Genomic DNA, 17792 nt, shown 5'->3' with positions numbered 1-17792 from the left:
CTCTCCTGTCCTTATCTCGACCCGCAAGCTTTTTGTTATATTTTTCTCTCCCCTGTCCAGCTGAGGATGGGGGAGTGATAGAACGGCTTTGGTGGGCACCTGGCGTCCAGCCAGGGTCAACCCATCACAGAGGGTTGCTCATGCTCTGAGTTCCCACTTTGCATTTTCAGTGAAACAAAGATCCAAATCTGCCCAGGGCATTGCCCAGCGTAGAGACACCCACTCATCTCACCTGGCTTTAGATGTCCGCAGTATAGCTCTTACTGCTAAGCTAACCATGCTGGTCTCCATTCATAGTCAATGGAGAGAAGTAATAATTTCTGGGGAATAGCCTGTGCATTAGGATGAGATGTACTGTGCCTTGGAAGTGCTTGTTACTGTCCATGTCTATAAAAGGAGCCTGGGGTAACTAGTTCAGATGTAGACATCTCTGTAGATGTCAACATGCAATAAGCACAACACACAAGTTAGACACAACTGTCATGCATGGTTAGGATAAATCCCACCCATAAGGACTCAATAATATATTGCCAATAATAATACATTGCCCCAGGAATGAAGGGTAACTATCAGTTACTTTGATGAGTGTATTCAGTTAAGACTCGAGGCTGGCTCAGACATTCCTTCACCTTAAAATGTAAAATAATGGCTGAGGAATTCTGTTGCCGCTGTGGATGGGAGGTGAGCACTGCTCTGAGAAGGAAATGGCTACTAGCAATAACTCTTCCAGCATGACTCCATGTCACACACTGGGCAAAGATGCTTAGCAACGTGACGCCTACAGTCAAGAGCAGGGAGCAGGTAGGGGAGGTGCCATATAGGAATGCTACAGCAACAAGCTGATATGAGGAGAAGCATAGGGAAAACCGATTATATACACGTGTATACACATACACATCATCTTGATACAGCCAGGCTTGCTGCTTCTGTGCTTTGCAAGACTTCACCTCTTGCCTCTGCAAGTAATAACAGGCATTGAGTCCTCATGCTTACCAGTCTCCCCAGCATGGAAAAAGTATGGCAAGTTGACCCCCAGGGAATACGGAATGGTCAGGGCATCCTTCAGGTCCCATAAAGAGTGACCTTCATCCTCATTACCAACCTGGGGGAAGGAGGAAAGGTGTTTTTGAACATGCTCTGGAAGATGGTGGGACTTACAGCTATGTATCACTGAGGTGCCAAATGTACTGAAATTACAATGCTGTGGGGTAGGGAGCTGATTCTGTCAGGTGACTTTGTCAATTACCCTTAACAAAATCCTTAGCTGGAGGATTTGCGACCCATTTACACTGATTTCAGTACAGCAGCAGAGGATCTGGCTCTGGTATAAAACATATGCCATATTATACATGTAGTTATATTGCACGTCTAGGGGTTAACGTGAAGCCACAGAAGAAATACAGTTACCAGGTCGAAGCCTGCTAGGGTGTCTGGGAAGCGGGCTTTGAGTGCCATGGCAGTGACGATGGCTTCTTTAATCTGGGAAACATTCAGCATCCTAAAGAGCAAGAGAGAAAAAGCAGTACAGAGGCTCACTCCCATGGGCCTGCCTTCTTTGGGTTTTAGTTGTGAAACAGGGCCCCCAGGGGTATTTCCAAAATGCAAGTTGCTCCTGAATCTGACAACCAGCTTCAGGTCTCCAGAGTAACAGCAGTAGAAAATTGATGTTATGAAAGGAAACCCCTGAATGACCAGGAAATGCCTGGCTAGACCCTGCTGTCACTTGAGTTGAGGCATGCTTGTCTGACTCACTGGCTTTCCCATCTACCAAGCAGGGAACACAACAGCATGGAGAGAAACGTTTAAATATTTCTTTTTTCCTCTTGACTGTTTTGCGGGGAAGTGGGGCAGTAGTTGCATTTCAAGAGAATTTTAAATTTAGATTTCTTCCAGCCCTATCGGACTTAGACATCACAGCACATTTTGCAGACAGACTCTGTCCATACCCAAGCTGGCCAAAGGCAAGCCAGCTCTGAACTGGAAACGGCATTGTGCCGAGCCGGAGTGAGTAAGTGCTGCTGAGAGGTCTGTTATATTTGCTCAGGATCACCTCACATGACTTTATGGCATCTGGCTGACTTGGAGAACAGCCTTGTGCCTGCCTGCAAACAGCAGCACAAACATACCATACAAAGGCTGCCGGGAGAACAGCGTTTGCAGGATCCCATGAGGACCTTTGCAATACCGAGTGCCCATACTCGGGCACTGCTGTCACTGCTTCAGTTTCCACAGAGAGGGGGAGTACGTCCAGGCTCAGGAAGAGAGCGTGCATGGCTTGGGCACACATGCTCGCAGGCAGCCCTTCCCCTGCTCGTTCCCGCACCCAGTGCTCACAGACGCTTGTCTCCCCAGCGCACGCCATGAGCTAACCCTGGTCACTTTGCACGTACGCAGACTTATATAGATGATTTCTCATCCTCAGCCTTTTACTGTGCCAGGGAATGCTTCGGGAGTCAACATCCCAGGTCTGACGATGCATACAGGCATTGCTGACCAACTGTGGCACTTCAGCTCAGCCCTCAGCATCGCTTCTCCTGGCCTGGACCCCTCCCCACCGCCGCCTCCAAAGCAGCACAGCCAGCCGTGCACAGGCACTCTTAGCCCCGCTCAGCCTCTACCTGTGTGCTGTAAATATAATCTTGGCTCCAAGAAAGTCAGGGTGCTCCTTCACAAATTGCCTAGTCACTTCCCGGTAGGTTGCCATGGACCATGATTTGTTATGCCGGGTGCCATCCAGTTCATACACCTGCAGGGTGAAAAGCACATGGCAAGCAGAAGTTGGAAGAGGTGTTTTATTGAGGGGTGGGAGAAATGAACTGAAAAAAGCCTTGGGAGAAGCAATGTGCTGCGGTCCTGGCAACAGGGCAGAAAAAAGCAGTTAAATCTGTGCAGAACATTTTCTTCTTGAAGCCTTTACCAGCTGGCAAGAACCAAGGAGTGGTTTTCCTCCCTCCTATGTGATATAAGAAAGAAGTTTCTCCATGTTCAGATATGGCAAGCAAGTGCCCTTAAGTACTCAGAGGAGACCATGACCTCTTACTCATGTCTGTATCAAATGCTGGAGCATTTTGTCCAGCCGTCTGGCGGCTCACACACACTCTCTGTGCCTTGCGGTGTCAGTCTGTCAGCCAAGGCAGCCTCGAGGCATGTGAGGGCTGAGCCCCATAAGCTACCAGCTGGGCTGGGCTTCTGCTCCCCTCTGCCAGAGGTTTGCTCCATGACCTTGAGTCAGTTGTTTAGTCTTGCCACGCTTTCCCAGTTGTCTGGCTGCAAACTGGGAAAAATAATCCTTTTGGCATGCTCTATCTCATCAACTTACTCTGCGAGTTCCTCACCGCCAGGGCTATATGCAGGGGTGTAGACCCAGCATGCCCCAGTTGATACTAACCCACAAAGGCCCCATCTGGAGTCGCTCACAAACAGTGGCTGCAATCACGCTGTTCTCACCCTTGTCACCTTTCTTTTGTCTTCCACCCTTCTCCTCCACCCTTCACCTGATCCACTCCACCTTCTCACTTCCCCTCCGGTGCTGGCCCTCGCAGCGATGCCCCCCGCTAAGCCCCTGCGCCCCGTCATGCTGTGGTGTCCCCCCCTTGCAGGCACCAGCAGCTGTGGGGCGGCCGCAGACGCTCAGAGGAAATATTCCCCTGCTGCCGCCCATGGGAATGTGAGACTTTACACAGCTGAATTTGCAAACACAGCTGGGTTTGGGGTGCTTTTCCACAATGTTTGCTGTTTCACACTAAATCCTGACTTTCATTTACTTTACTTCAGGGGCTGCTTCTGGCGGGCTTTCCTGCAAGGCGAGCTTTTGCAGGGCATCAGCACTGTTGTCTAAGCCTTGTAGAGGATCTCCAGCCACACGAGCATCTCGCTATTCCTGTCACACCCTGCTCACCTCGACTGTCACGGCAAAGCGTTTCCCTTCCCTCGTGTCCCCGCTCCAGCCTAGCTGGCACTTCCCTGCCTGCGCTGCCCGTCGGGGCTGGCAGCCCAGCGTGCTCGCAGCCCTCGCAGGGCTACCTGGGCTGCAGGCAGCTTGCCCGCCTGTACCTCGCAGCATGCCGAGCTGCCGGGTGCGAGCAAGCCCGGGGGCTCTGGAGGCTCCCACGCCTGGAGCCAGCATTAGGGGCTGGATGGGAAGCACATCTTCCCTGCCAAGCCTCTCTTCAAAAGACATTACAACCATGTCTAAGGGCTGCCGGTAAACGCAGGGTATTTTCCAGTCAGGCCCACGCACTCGTAACATCACAGATATTCTTGGCCCGGAAACCTGTGTGACCTGGGGGGATGCCAGCTCTTGCACTGTCTCACAGGACAGGAATTTTGACATTGCTGTTATTTTCTCTTTCCAGGTACCCCAAAGACAGATGGTGACTGAGTTCAGAGCAACTGGCTCATGACCAACCCCCAGCAAAGTAAGATACATACAAGCTTTGTGGTCTTCTCCCCCTCCTTTTTTTTTTTCTTTTCAATACACCCTTCTCATCTCAGGCACGACAGAGCGTCAGCGTGCAGCCCTGACACTGAGCCTTATTTTGCTATGGGGCCAGCCCGAGCCACAACAGGGTAGGGTTAGCAGCCCGACTCCCCAGCTGTTGGGGAGGAGGCATGCACAAAGCCAGATCAGCCTCCAAATTTGTCACAGCACCTGCCTGTCTGCTGACGGGGTGGCTGCAGAGGCCTTCCCAGGAGCAGCGGTGGTTGCTGGGGTGCAGACATTCATCTGCAGCTGGCTGGAGCCTACCAGCCATTGCACGCAAGGGCAATGATTTAAGGAATTTGGTGGCAGGCACATTCATGAGTTGGGCCACCAGCAGGACATCAGCATGGCGGCTCCATCTGCTGGGCTCTGTGGTGCCGGCAGCAACCTGCTACCTGTGTTCCCCTGCACAAGCCACCAGCACCACCTGGTCCTTCAGGTGCTGCTGGATGGACCTTGGACAGCAGCTTCATTCCCGTTGCAAGGGACTGCTAAGAACATGGAGGTAGGTGGTGTAGTGAGGAGCAGTGGCCCCAGTTCATTTGTTTTGGTAAGGCATCTGCTTCTCTGACAGAGCTCCCACCGCTTGGAGCTGCTCTGGAGAACTGTATGGAAAAGGTCTATCTGCAGTGTCGAAATTGCCACTAGGAAAGTGGGAACTGTTACAGCCAAAGAACAGTGGTGGGGTCTGCTGGTACTTGGGAAGGCATTGGGGCAGCGTGGGATTGTAGGAAAATCTGACCAGCTCCAGGTGAAATGCAGGGAGAAAGGCCACAGATTTTACTGTTAGTGGCAATGAAAGGAGCAGTTCATACTTCACATACATAGCCAAAATTTAAGTTGTCTGCAAACTGTGGAAGACTGTGCTTTGCCAATCAATTTACTAGCCTGTTCAGAGAAATTATTCTGAAATAAGATGTGGATTTAAAATAATGTAACTATTCCAGAATAAGTCTCTATTCAAGATGGGAAATTGTTGCAGAAGAGCTGCCACAGAACAGGTGATTCTGGTGCAGACAAAGCTGAGACACATCTTCTCAACCAGCAAGATTTTGCCACAGCTCCCAGTCAGACTGTACAATGTAGTTTTGTGCTGTTGCCACAGTAGGTATCTTCCTTAGCCATGAAGAACAAAGCATCTCTCGCTTTCAAGCCCTTGCCTATGCAAATCTCCAACAAAGACCTTTGAATATGATCAAGGTTTTCCAGCATCCTTAGAAGGGCAGGTATGCAAACATCCAAAAACTAAATTCAAGATAGGGCTTGAGAAAAGTTATGGAGAAATAAGGATTTAAAAGAATACTAGAGAAGCCAAAAAATACGTACCGGAGGCAGGAGAGCTCTTATCTCAACATACTGTACGTTATCTTCATAGAGCTCCAGCAGCCCCTGGTAGAAATAGGCCTTGAACACAGGTGCATAGCAGATAAGTCCAGAGGCAATGAGAAAGACTTCTTCAAATCTTTTCCAAATGAAAGTCTGAGAAGGGTATGCCAGCTCAGGGGCATCTGTCACCAGGGTCAAGTTTCTCAGCAAGCTGTAGAAAAGGGTAAAGAGAAGAGGAAGAATTAGAAGAACAAACAAGACAACTGGCTTTCAGCATGCAAAAAGCTGCTGGCTGGCAGCTGGGTGTTCAGTACAGGAGGAAATAGGTTTCCTCCAAGACAGGTGTGAGTTTTATTGTCAGAGACCAAGCTTTGCGGATGTGACACTCTCCCACCCATGCTCTGGGGTGCAGCAGGGCAGCGGCTGTGCTGAAGGAGGCACGTGTTCTTTGGGCAAGACCAAGAAAAGGTGCAAAGCCGTTCCTGCCACAATAGGGGCCCAAGATCTAACTCAGAGCCTGTTGGCACTGCAATAAAACAGGCGTAACAATGACTGGTGCAACTAGGAGGCATTCAGGTCATTTTTCTGCCACCTATATTTACTCCTCTAATGGCTGGTACAGCTAATAGCTGACAGGTAAAAAGTCATATGCTACACGTTGAGCTACAAGCAGGGTAAGACTAAGTGTTCAAAACCTGCCCCTTCCTTTTTAGAGGGCAAAATCTTGAGGAGTAATAGAGTTACAAAAGCAAGTTTGATGTTTTTATATCATAAGAATTGCACTCTGCTACCCAGGGGTGTCCTTAATCTGAAGGTAGGCTAGTACATTACTCCTGCAGACAATATATTCTCCCAAACATCTTCAATGCATGTAAAAAGTTACAACACCCAGTCCTCTGTTCACCACCTAAAGGCAGACTGAGTCTCCAGGAGATGCCATGTACTGGGCCACCATCAACTTGTTTACTAAGCCTGTAACTTGCCCTGGTACTTTCATATTGTCAAACTATGTCATCTAATATAAGCAGGGGGAAAAGGATTGTGAATCAGAAAACCTTCCCCACCACCACCATGGAACAAACCTGATATCCTGCCTGCCTTGCTGGTAACTTCTTCAGGTAGTCTGCTGGGAAACAACTGATAAGAATCACAGGTCCTGGCTTTTCCTTAGCAGGACAGAAACATATTTATTTCCTCCATAGACTCAGCTGGCGTATAAACCTCTTTCAGAAATCCAGAGAGGTGGCGGCTAGTTTTATCAAGCAGAGTTTAAGGGAGCCAGTAATTGCAAGGTTATCTGGTTGTGGGTGGCAGCTTGCATTTAGGACAAGGTGAGCATCCATGCTGCAATGCTGTCCTCTCTCTGACAAGCTGGTAGCCTTCGTCCTGCCCGAAGCCTTGCCTCTGGCAACAGCTCTCCTCCCTCCACTGGTGGCCATGTGAAGAAGAGTTCATAATAAATTTCTCAGGCTGGTGGGCAAAGTCTAAATGGCAATACAGGGGTCATTAACTTCATTCCTGAGTGGACAAACTGAAGCCATTGCAGCAAGCTACAGAGCCAGTTGCTTGCAGGCAGGTGGGCTTACCGGTCTGGCCAGGACTGATGCTTATCTAGTGTCAGGGGCTAAGCAGGTTCAGATAGAAATACCTTCAACCATGCTTCATCTTTCATCTGAGTATATTCTTTCACCCCTCGATAACAGCTACTGATCTTTAGTAATGTTTTGTGTTTCATGTCTTGGCCTCCATCCTCTTGCAGTGCTCTGCTCTGTTATATGGGAGGTGTGGGTTTGATTTGTGCTCTTATTATCTTCTTCCAGGAGGCTTCTGTGGATGGAATTAAAAACCTCCCTCCTACAGATGTAAAATGTGAGCTGGTCCAAACTCATAAACTGAGACAATCCAGGCAGGGACATCCCTTTTGAGTCCCTCCATCCAGCCTGTAAAATGGAGCCTATTCCCCCAGCATTTGCCTGCTGTTTCACTCCCTAAGGACCCTCTTCCAGTGGCTGCAGTTTCATTCCTTCTTCGCTCTGTTAATTTCTTTGCAGGGAACAATTTTAGAAGCAAAACGGTACATAAAGAGATGCTCGTACCACGGTAAGGATGAGATTTTAAATGCTCAACAGTCATGAAAATTCAGAGTTAAGGTTTCCACAGCAACTTCAGCTCTGCCCTCCTGCGCATTACAATAGGGGCTTTGGTGCCATTATCACAGGACGCTGGGCAACACCAGCTACTGTTCAGTAATCCATGCAACCAAAGGGACCGAGCTGGACCATGGCGGGGCGGTCGGCGTTTTGAGCGGGCAGTGGGGAGCACGCAGCAGCGGGAGACACCACAGCATCACCCTAGAAACCAGGAATGCAGGAGCCAGGTGCATGTTGAAGGCGCTGATCCAGCTGCCGGAGCTGTGGTGGAGGCCAGCCGCCGGCGGAAAGGGTGTGCTGCAGCTCAGCGGCGAGGGGAGAGGAGGTTTTGTGTGGGAAGAGCTGGGGAAAAGAGATTTTTCCGCTCCCCTCCTGGCCGAAGGGCAGCTCCCTGCCAGAGCCGCGCTCCGGTGGAGAGCACCTGCCCGAAGCCCAGAGCCGAGCAGGGCTGTTCCCACCAGCCCTGCAAGCACCGAGGGAAAAACCTCCCCATGGATCAAAAGGCTGTGCAAGCCTGTTCTCGCCACCCCGCGCAGCTTCATTTCAGATAAGGACGGGCGGTTAGCTGGGCTCCCACCGCTTTCTCCCCCTGTCCTGTGAGAACTCGGCTCCTCCAGCAATAAGCGCGCACAGGGCTCCCCTCCCTGCCTTTAAATCTAGCTGTACAAACTTGTGGTTGTTTACTTAGCCTGTGCTCTTGGGCTAGAAACAGCAATAAATCCCCACACCGCCCTGCTCCTAAAAGCACATAAATCAAATCGTGCTTTTTTTATAATCCCCTTCCCTTTGAGACTGATTATTGATCCCTATAACTGTTGAAGATTTATTGCGTAATAGTGATCCATCCTTGATAACTTGATAATCTCCTAAGGATTCGGGAGCTTTTGCCATCAGTAGCTCATGCAGATGAAGCAAAGCTTCATAAATACCTTTTTTTGCTTCTTTTCTGGAATGGGCCCTTGCCAGTGATCAGGTGCAGACTACAAATAGCCTTCCATGTCATGTCATATATGCACTGAACAATGCTATTGCAATGCATATGCCCGAAGGGGCACAGCTAAAACGACCAGCTAAGGTTTATTTATTTTTCAACTGTGGTTTTGCTTTCTCTTTTCCTGGTTTTTTTTCCCGTTTTGCTTTTTTGTGTTATATAATGCAGAAGCAAATGGTTTTGATGCCTTGTTTTTAAAGGGATTCTTTTTCCTGCTTCTTTTTTCTGTTCTTGATGGGTAATTATAGCCCTCTCCTCACTGTAGTATCTGAATGTCTTCCAGTGGTGCATTAAATAGTGTGACTAACATCTGTCACATGTGGTTCATTCGCTTTCTCTCTCTCTCTCGTCCCCTCTTCTTCTCCCCAAGGGGAGACTTCTAGAGGGAGCGGAGTGCTTTGTTTCTGTAGTGGATTTTTATTCTTTTTTTTTCTTTGTAATGCACACACTGCCCTATTTTTCTGTGAGATAAGGCAGTCAGAGGACAAGAAGGGGAAGGTGATGGCGGTCCGGGCAGCCGTTAGCACCCAGGGGAGTTGTTCCTGCAGCTTCGGCCATGGTGTCAGCTCCCTCACAGATGACTTCATCCTGGTGATAGAGAGCTCCGCTGGGCCGGCGGAGCTGCACTGCCGGGCCTGGCCTTAATCCTCGGGCTGCTGGCGGGGGGGTGTGCCGTGGTATTTTACAAATATCTAGAATGTCAATCCTGTTTCCCTAAATATCTAGGGGCACGCTCTTGCTTTAGAGATGGTGGCCACTATGTTGCATCTTGAGGAAAAAAATGGCATTCTCCTATAACATAATTGATTGTGAAGTAAATAAGTAAGGATTATTTTTTCTTTTAAGTCTCAAAGCAGAATTCCCTTCCTTTCTGTGTCTCCTGGCCCGTGGTCTCCTGGCTCTCATAATAGCATCCTTTGGAAGCTTACCAGTAACAGAATACTCCAGGGTCTTGGCCCATAAGACCTGTGTTTTGAATAGGAATGATTAAACCTTCTTTTGAGGCAAACAAACAAAAAGACTTCCTTCCAAAACACACACATATGTATATGTATGCATATGTACCTATGCAGATACCTCTCTCCCTCACCCCTTCCTGGTCAGGAATGCAGTAAGGTGAAAGGGGTGCAGCCTCTCGGAAACTCTTCCATTGTTCCCTTCACATTTGCTGATCCACCCTGTCTTGCATGAGAGCCATTCCCTGCTGCCATATTCCCTTGATACTTCCTTGAAACCACCCAACTATCCATCCGTTCCTTCCTCTGACATCTGCTTTCTCTCAGCTTGTCAGTGCTCAAGGGCAAAGAGGAGTGCAGGAAAGAGGTAGCCTGGGATGCACATGTTCAAGAGACTGGGAGAGTTTCCAGAAACTGAGAAGCAGAACAGATTGGGGCCTATTCCTGGCTAGAGACCTATTTCCAGACGGCCAAAAAACATTCCTAACCCCTAGACTAGTACTTGGGGATTAGATGAAAATAGGAAGGGAAGCGCCTCAATGTGGCTGTTGTTCGCGTGTTGCACATTATGTGCAATGACTCCTCTGCAATTTTGTGGTGATGAGCACAGAAGGGCAAGAAATGAAGGACAACATACTCAAATGAGTAAGTCTGAGCACCCAGGATGTGAGAGATCCAAGTTTGTACTTGGCTTTGGCACACGTTGCTGAGGAAAGTCACTTCATTGGTCTCTGCCTCAGTTTACCCTCTACCCTTGGGGAGACCCTTGTAGTGGGGTCTGTCTTGTGTCCCTGTGCAGTGCCTGCCACTCTGAAGTCCTGCTCTGACTTGTGGCTACTAGACGTTGTCAGACAACTAATACAAAAGAAGGGGAATATGACAACACTGCCTCTGAAAAGAAGTCGTGTTCCCACACAGGAACATAGGGAGCCAAATAATGCACAGCTCCACCCTCCTAGGTGTATAGGATGCCGTGGCCTCTAGCCTCAGCCAGAAAGGGATGTCATGCTACAGAAATACAGCTGAAAACAAATACACCAAAGGGTTGCTCCTGAGACAGTTCTGAAATTCCCAGTGCAATTGCTTGGCCTTTAAGGAAGTGAAACTGTTTCAAAATCCAATCTCTTGCACATTATTTATGGGTCTCCTGGTGGGGTTGAAGAGAGCTTGTGCTGTGATCTTTCCCTCCTCATCATTCCCAGTAGAAACGGAAGGGAGCTAATGGGGAACCAGTTTTCTTTTTAGAAGATGCAGATAAGTGACTTCTCACTGGATCTTATTTCCTCCATCACGTGTCAGGGCAGTTGAGCCTCAGGATGTAAAAGGTCAAGAGTCCTGGGTCTGGCACTACTTTCTCCTTCCTTTCTGGACCTCCGTAGGAGAGGGCTGGTGGGTGCCCTGGAGAGTCAGCTCCCTCTGCCCTGCCCCTTGCTGTTGTTGGGGAGGGAAGGTAATGCCATGCCAAAGGTCTGGCAGCTCCTCAGCTTCCCAACCTGACCTCCTTCCCAGATCTGTAGGGCACAGAGCCCAGACGGCTTCCATGTGGAGGGGATACCAGCTGCCTAAGCGTTAAAAGGTCTCTAAAAGCATACACCCTCACTGAAGAGCACTACAGTAAAACCCATCAAGTTTCACTTAGGAAATGCTGTAATTAGGGTCACCCGCAACACCTTAATCCAGCCTTCTCCTCGTGTGTCGGCATGGCAATGCTGTCTTTAATTACAAGACACCCCATACTATTTTTTTCCATGGGACCCCAGCCCCCGTAGCACCGCAGACGGCATTGCCCTCTGAAAGGATCGCTACTCAATATTTTCCTTTGTCCTCATCACTCAGTGTCTGCCTTCATGCATTATTTAGTGTGCTCTCTGCAGCCCCCCACACGCCATGCAGAACTACTCGCTTCCTCCTGGCCTTTTCGGCAGGGCTTTGTCCTGGGATCAATGGCCCCTGGATGGGGAGACAGGGCTCCCTCTTCCAGTCACCACCGGCTGGAGGGGGAGCCAGGCTCTTCCCACCCACCTGTAAGTGATTAAATGGTAGGTGGCTGCTCAGCACCTAACACCTGGTCCTGATAAAAGGCTGCTAGCAGTTAAGGTAGGAGCTGCCTGTGGGGAGGGGAGCTCCTGCCGAGAGTGGGTGAGCGATGCCTTGGGGAGCCATTTGTGGTATGAAGCTCCTGGACAGCTATAGGAGACGTCGCCTGTAAGGGAAGATGCTCCATTAGCAGGAGGGAAGAGTGCTGCCAGGCAGAGGACCTGTGTGTAGGCTTCATTGGCTCAGTCAGTGCGCAGGCTGAGACCTAAGCCCTTGTCGGAGGGCAAGTTGCAGTTCCTGGTGCCTGAGGGTCCTGTTGGGAATGAGTGCTTCATGCTTCAGTGTAGTGGGTACTAGTGGGGTTTCAAAGACAGTCCTCAGAAAACAAGGTTGGTGTTTGGAGGGGGAAGTTGGGTTGGGTTTTCTTTTGGGTTGTTTGGGTTTTTTTTGCTAGTGCAGTAACTAACATAAGTAGTTTGCCCAACTTCTTGCTCTGAATCAAGACAATGACTTTACAAATGACTTCTCTACTGTTGGGGAGAGCCTGTTCCTGGGTACCTCAATGGATGAGGCAAGGTCTTTCACCATGCAGCTCTGTCCCATGCTGCGAGTACATCCAGCCTGGGTGCTGAGGAGAGGTGAGGGCAGGTCACATAAATCTACTTAAACAACTGTCTTCAGCATGTCTGTGCAAAGGACCAGAGTGAGGGTGCACAGAAAACATCAGATTTTATGGTCTCTAACTCTAGTGTACTTAATGCTGCAACCTTCAAACTCTTCTATTGCTATTTGCTTTTTCTATGTATGCAGCCCTAAATGGAGTTCCCCACTTCCAGAGCAGCCAGCAAATGGGGAAGTTGGACCAGAATGATCCTGCTGGCTACACAATGCTATCATGAAGTACCAGCAGGCTTGCAACCCCTCTTCACTCACCTGCTATCAAACTCAGTCACGTTGTGCAGCTGTTTCCGGTAAGTCTCTAGCAAAACCCACTGGGAGCACTGGGCTGGCACTGGGTGAGGAGGGTGAGGCTTGGAAAAGCGAAACCGAATGGTGCCCATGTGGGTGAAGCAGATGTAGCAGTTGGGGAGGTAGGTGGCATTGTATACTAGCCAGTCCACGCTCAGGATGGCATAGTCATGCAGGTGTAAGACAGCACCTGGTGGGAGGAAAAGTATATCCTAATGAGACAAGACAGCTGAGAAGAAGGAACTGAGGTTTGATGTGAGAGTAGTTTGAGTTTGCCCATCCAGGGGCATCTGGAAATGCTTCTAGATGGCTGTGAGTGACCTCTCCCAGCAGAGGCTGTGCGGCTGCTCTGCCTCCCCCATGCTGGGGGATGTGGCCCCCTCCACATCAAACGTGGGGCAGGCAGAGCGTGACAGCTCCATGGGAGCGGAGGGAGGGTGGGAAATCAATAGGGAGCTCTGCTGGGATGGCAAATGCTCCGAGTTATTAAAGGTCTTTTAGACAGACTTTGCTGTGAGCTGGCTCAGGCCCCACTGATTTAAAGAGGAACTCGCACAGTAGGCAGCAGTTTATAAGGCATGCTAGCTACATGGCAGACCTGAAGCAATCCTCTGTATCTAAGCAGTTTGAATCCCAGCCTCAATTTTTGCATCTAGTCTGTGTCTTTTCTTTCATCTCTTTGAAACTCTGGCATACACCAAAATCCCAGATCATGACACATCGGGGAATTGCACTCAGATGCAGAAGTACCATCTACTTCTATGCCTTATCAAAAGCATGCTCACTTACGTTGTACATCTGCTGCTGGCCAGCACAAAGGGCCTCTGGGATGCTCTGTTATTGTGCAGTATGTTGGCAACTGCCAGTCTTCCTGGCATAGGAAGCATCCTCTGCATGCTCACCTTCCTCAGCCCATCCTTTTGTTTTGCTAAAATATCTCCTTTTGCAGAGGCTTCTTGTGTTATTGGTGCTTGAACTAAAATTCACCTTTGTAAAGGGAAGATACTGTGAGAGCTAAAGTCTTACAGATATGTATTTTATTAGTCTAGGGGAGACCTCATAGTCAAAATAGCTTTGATGCCCGTAGGGGTAAAGGGAGAATATGAGTAGCAAGAACAAGACAAAAGACTGGTATGTATGTGACGTTAGACAAACTTCAAGACTATAGTGTACTAATCTAATATAGACTATAATGTCTATAATATCACACTACAAAGGGTCTGACTGTTAAGATGCTGAGCAACTGTGGTTGCTGCTTTCAACAGAGCTAGTGCAACAGAATGGGCATGCCGCAGCTGTCTAGATCTGACCCTCCTTTCACTGGCAATGCCACCCTCTTTCCCTGTGTGAGAGCAGCAATAGAAATTACAATAGTGCTTGAAACAACAATAATTCCCAGGGGCTCTGATCAAGACTGAGGCTGCTAAGACTGGGTCCTACTCAAGCAGCTACAAGGATGTGATCTTGGCCCTAAAAGCTTATGGCTCTTGCAAAGATTCTGAGAACCCATTTCAACATGTCCTGGATTGAAAAGTGTTAATTTTTTAATTCCTCCTTGGTATCAAAGATACCCCAATGGAGGTGAAGAGGGAGGTACTTTTAAATTCCTTGCTCTTCAATTCATCAATGAGAGGATAATGATAATTCTGACATAATAATAATTTATGGTAACAGATTAGGATGCTGCAAGCTAGGGATCCTCATCCCACACCACAAGCTAGGAGGGAAAAGCTGGGAAGTGAGAAAGATGGCTCTTAACCATGTGCCAGTGTCACAGCCTTGCAAGTGAAGAATGCTCCTGTGTAGAGCTGACTCCCAAATATTCCAAAGCAGATCACCAACCTGTTTTCAGGCAGTCATGTGGGCAAGGCCATGGGACTCTGAATCTAAAAAGGGACCACCTAGAAGTGTGGACACATTGTTCAGAGTCATGGGAGTATTGACAATGTTCACTGCAACTGTCTCATTTTTAGTTAAAGGCAGCAACTTGTTCAGCTACTTCCTTACTGAACCAGACACGCAGAGGGAGAAACTAGTCAGTTGGGAGTCAAGGCCTTCCTCCTGTGATCACCTCAACCTCCTGCCTCGCTGCTGAACTGTCAGCAGCTCAAGGACATGGAGATGTTAGGCTTCCTGCCACCCAGGATAGGTGGTCTGGATTTCACCTTGGCTAAAAATATCCTCTCCTCCTTTCCGTTGCAACCTGGAGTACTGAGCTTTGATGCTTCTGTGTCCCAGCTGCTCACCAGAGGATGCACAGGATGATGCGGTGAACGTATCGGACAATGTCATACCGCTATCTAACCGAAAAAGGTCTAAATGCCTTTAAAACTGTGTGCTGCATAGTACAGAAACCCTCTTGGTATAGGGCATTGCAGCCTGTTAGCACATAGCTTGCTGCACAACAGGGGAAGTGACATCTCTAAAGGCAAGAGGAGAAATGCCTGCCCTTATAAGCAGAGATGTCCTGTAAGTGCACAGACCAGAACCTGATTATGAAAGACCGAGTGAGAGAATACAGTAGTTATTATATTGTATTCTATGAGTCACATCAACACAGGCTTTGACTTGTATTCAACAAGAAACTTGCAGTGTTGGAGGTAGCTACCTTCCTCCTCTAGTGCCCCCAAACTTTCCGGTAGACTTCCAGGTCTGCTACAGAACCACCTGCAGAAAGACTTATTGGGTGACACAGCATTTTTGGCTAAGTTGTGGGCTAAGACAAGGTTGGTAGCATGTCTGTAGTATGTGTATGTGAAAAAAGGAAAAGTCCTAGCTGGAACATGCTGAGCAAATATGGATGTCTGGGGTGTCTTCTTGTCTTTGCTTCCTCTGCCCTTTCTCCACACTTGAAAGTCTGAAGGATCTATATTGTAAGTTATACCAAATGCTACAATTGCTGGAAATGTGTATTCATTCAATCCATCCCCCTCTTCCTCTCTCCCCCTGCTCCATCCCCAAGCTCAGAGGCAGGGCTCTTCCTGGAACCCAGTGAGCACAATTTACAGCTCTTGTAAGCTTGTCTGCCACATCTTGTGCTTTGTCCCAGCTCTGCCTTAGAAAGCAAAAGGCGACAGGAGGATAAATAAGCAACCGTTAGGCCAAGCCTACCTTTTGGCATGCGCTTTAAGATGCTGAACACTGTGCTCTGATCAATGAGGCCTTTTGCCCGAAAGAAGTGCATGGTTGGAGGAAACTGTCCCGTAGCTATGGCTGTGGCAACCTCCTCCTTCTTGAGGTTTAAGAGCTTTGTACTGAGCTGCTGTTCCTGTCTACTCAGCACCAGATTGCCACCTGTCTGACGGGCTTTCTCCTCCTGCATTAGGGAGTCCCGGCCCTTCCAGAGTGGCATGGGAAAGCAGAGGGAAGCCAAATTCAGGAGAAGGTATGCCAGCCTTATGCCTTGCTCAGATGGAGGCTTCATCTTAAAGCTGCACCTAGGCAGGGGGAGAAGATCGGAGCATTAGCACAGGTCAGAAGGTGACATCTTAGCAATGACCCACCGGGATATTAAACTGTTAGCTTATTCTGCAGTAGTGGTTCAATTGGATGCTCAGTACTGGGAGGACCATCTGGTACCAATGTCCCCTGTATTTAGGGCTATGCATTAGTACACTCCCTGTGATGCTGATTGCACACAGCAAGGCTGCAGGCAGGGTGGAGAGGAGATATGGCTCCCCGGATCAGGCTGGCAGCACATTGTGCAGACCTGCAATATGGCAAAGGTCTAGCCCTGGAACAGGGGATTGGTGAGGTCAGGACTCTGGTTTGTAAGCTGGGATGGAGCCCCCTCAGAATAAGGGGTGCTGGTGACAAGGTGCTGGCTGTGCTGCGAGGGTCCCAGGGAGGGAAGCAGGGGGCCATAGCACTTGAGGTGCTTTTGGTTTTTGCTTGACCTAATCAGATCCTGATTCCTACGGTCAAGAGAAGACCTTGTTGCACCCTCATGGTATATTCCAGCTATCAGAGGGGTTAATTTACAGGCAGAAAATCCCATGGCTTCCTCTGCAGTGACAGAGTTGTGTCCCTTCTTGCAATCACAGAAGAAAGAGGATGGAAGGGAGACCATGGGAGTAGTAAGAGATCACAGGAGACAGGCACATGTGAACTCTGAGAACTCTGCCCTTCCCAAAAAAAGCACAGCTGCAATATAATCCTTCAACACCAGGCTTTAGTGACCCTCCACAGCAATCTCTCCAGACCAAAGCAGGCTGGAGAAAAGCTCAACGTTTTGAAATGGTCCCCCGTCAATTACATAGTAAGTCTCTGCTTCCAGTCTTGTGCTTCCAGCCTGTCCTCCAAGCATGGGTCTACCAGGGTGCCCTTAGCCCCATCAGCGGGCCCCAGGAGATGAAGGCGTGCTGAGGGAGGAATCTGCTGGGAACAGAGCTGGGGGCAGAGGCAGCCCCATGTCAGGGCTGGCTCTGAACTTAGAGACAGAAACATCCTAAAAGGTGCTATCTTATCCCTGGCGAGACTGACTCACTTACTGTTAACTTTCCTCCTCCTTGCATCCAGAGCTCATCCAGCTGCCGCCCAAAAGAGCAGGGAACAGTTGTGTCTCTTGCAAGCTGGCTCTGTCCCAGCAAAGATAAAGAGGCAGGATCTGTCCCGGCGGTGCAGAGCAAGGCACCCGCTGCGCAGACAGTTCCTCTTCCTGTGCTGCCGGTCTGGCTTGCTCAGCTTTTATTTATCCCTGTCCCTATTGCTTCATGAATATATAAAGAGGAGGAGGAGGCAGGGGAGGTTATGAAAAAGCAGGACATAGGCGCCCGGGCAGGCGGCTGAAGGGAGTTGCGCTGGGAACTGGGGGGGTCAAAGCAGTGGGGGAACCCCTCCAGCTCTTGCACAGAATAGAGGTGGGCTTTTTAACCTGTCGT

At 49.2% G+C, this 17792-nt stretch overlaps 1 protein-coding gene across 1 annotated transcript in view; it reads right to left on the bottom strand.

The window, feature by feature from the left end:
* The window catches only part of CECR1 (cat eye syndrome chromosome region, candidate 1), a 19546-nt gene extending 3193 nt beyond the window's left edge, over positions 1–16353 (bottom strand). The window contains exons 1-6 of the mRNA XM_010566165.1: positions 16024–16353; positions 12877–13102; positions 5810–6020; positions 2619–2746; positions 1408–1498; positions 994–1102 (exon numbers count right to left, since the gene is read on the bottom strand). Of these exons, the coding sequence (XP_010564467.1) occupies positions 994–1102; positions 1408–1498; positions 2619–2746; positions 5810–6020; positions 12877–13102; positions 16024–16336 (1078 nt within the window). The 5' untranslated portion in view covers positions 16337–16353. The remainder of the gene's footprint in view (positions 1–993; positions 1103–1407; positions 1499–2618; positions 2747–5809; positions 6021–12876; positions 13103–16023) is intronic.
* Positions 16354–17792: the final 1439 nt, after the last annotated feature.

The sequence above is a fragment of the Haliaeetus leucocephalus genome, unplaced genomic scaffold (assembly GCF_000737465.1).
Source record: "Haliaeetus leucocephalus isolate CR32 unplaced genomic scaffold, Haliaeetus_leucocephalus-4.0 Scaffold206, whole genome shotgun sequence".
NCBI lineage: Eukaryota > Metazoa > Chordata > Aves > Accipitriformes > Accipitridae > Haliaeetus > Haliaeetus leucocephalus.
Note: the sequence above shows the minus strand (reverse complement) of the source record. Positions and strands in the feature narration are given on the sequence as shown.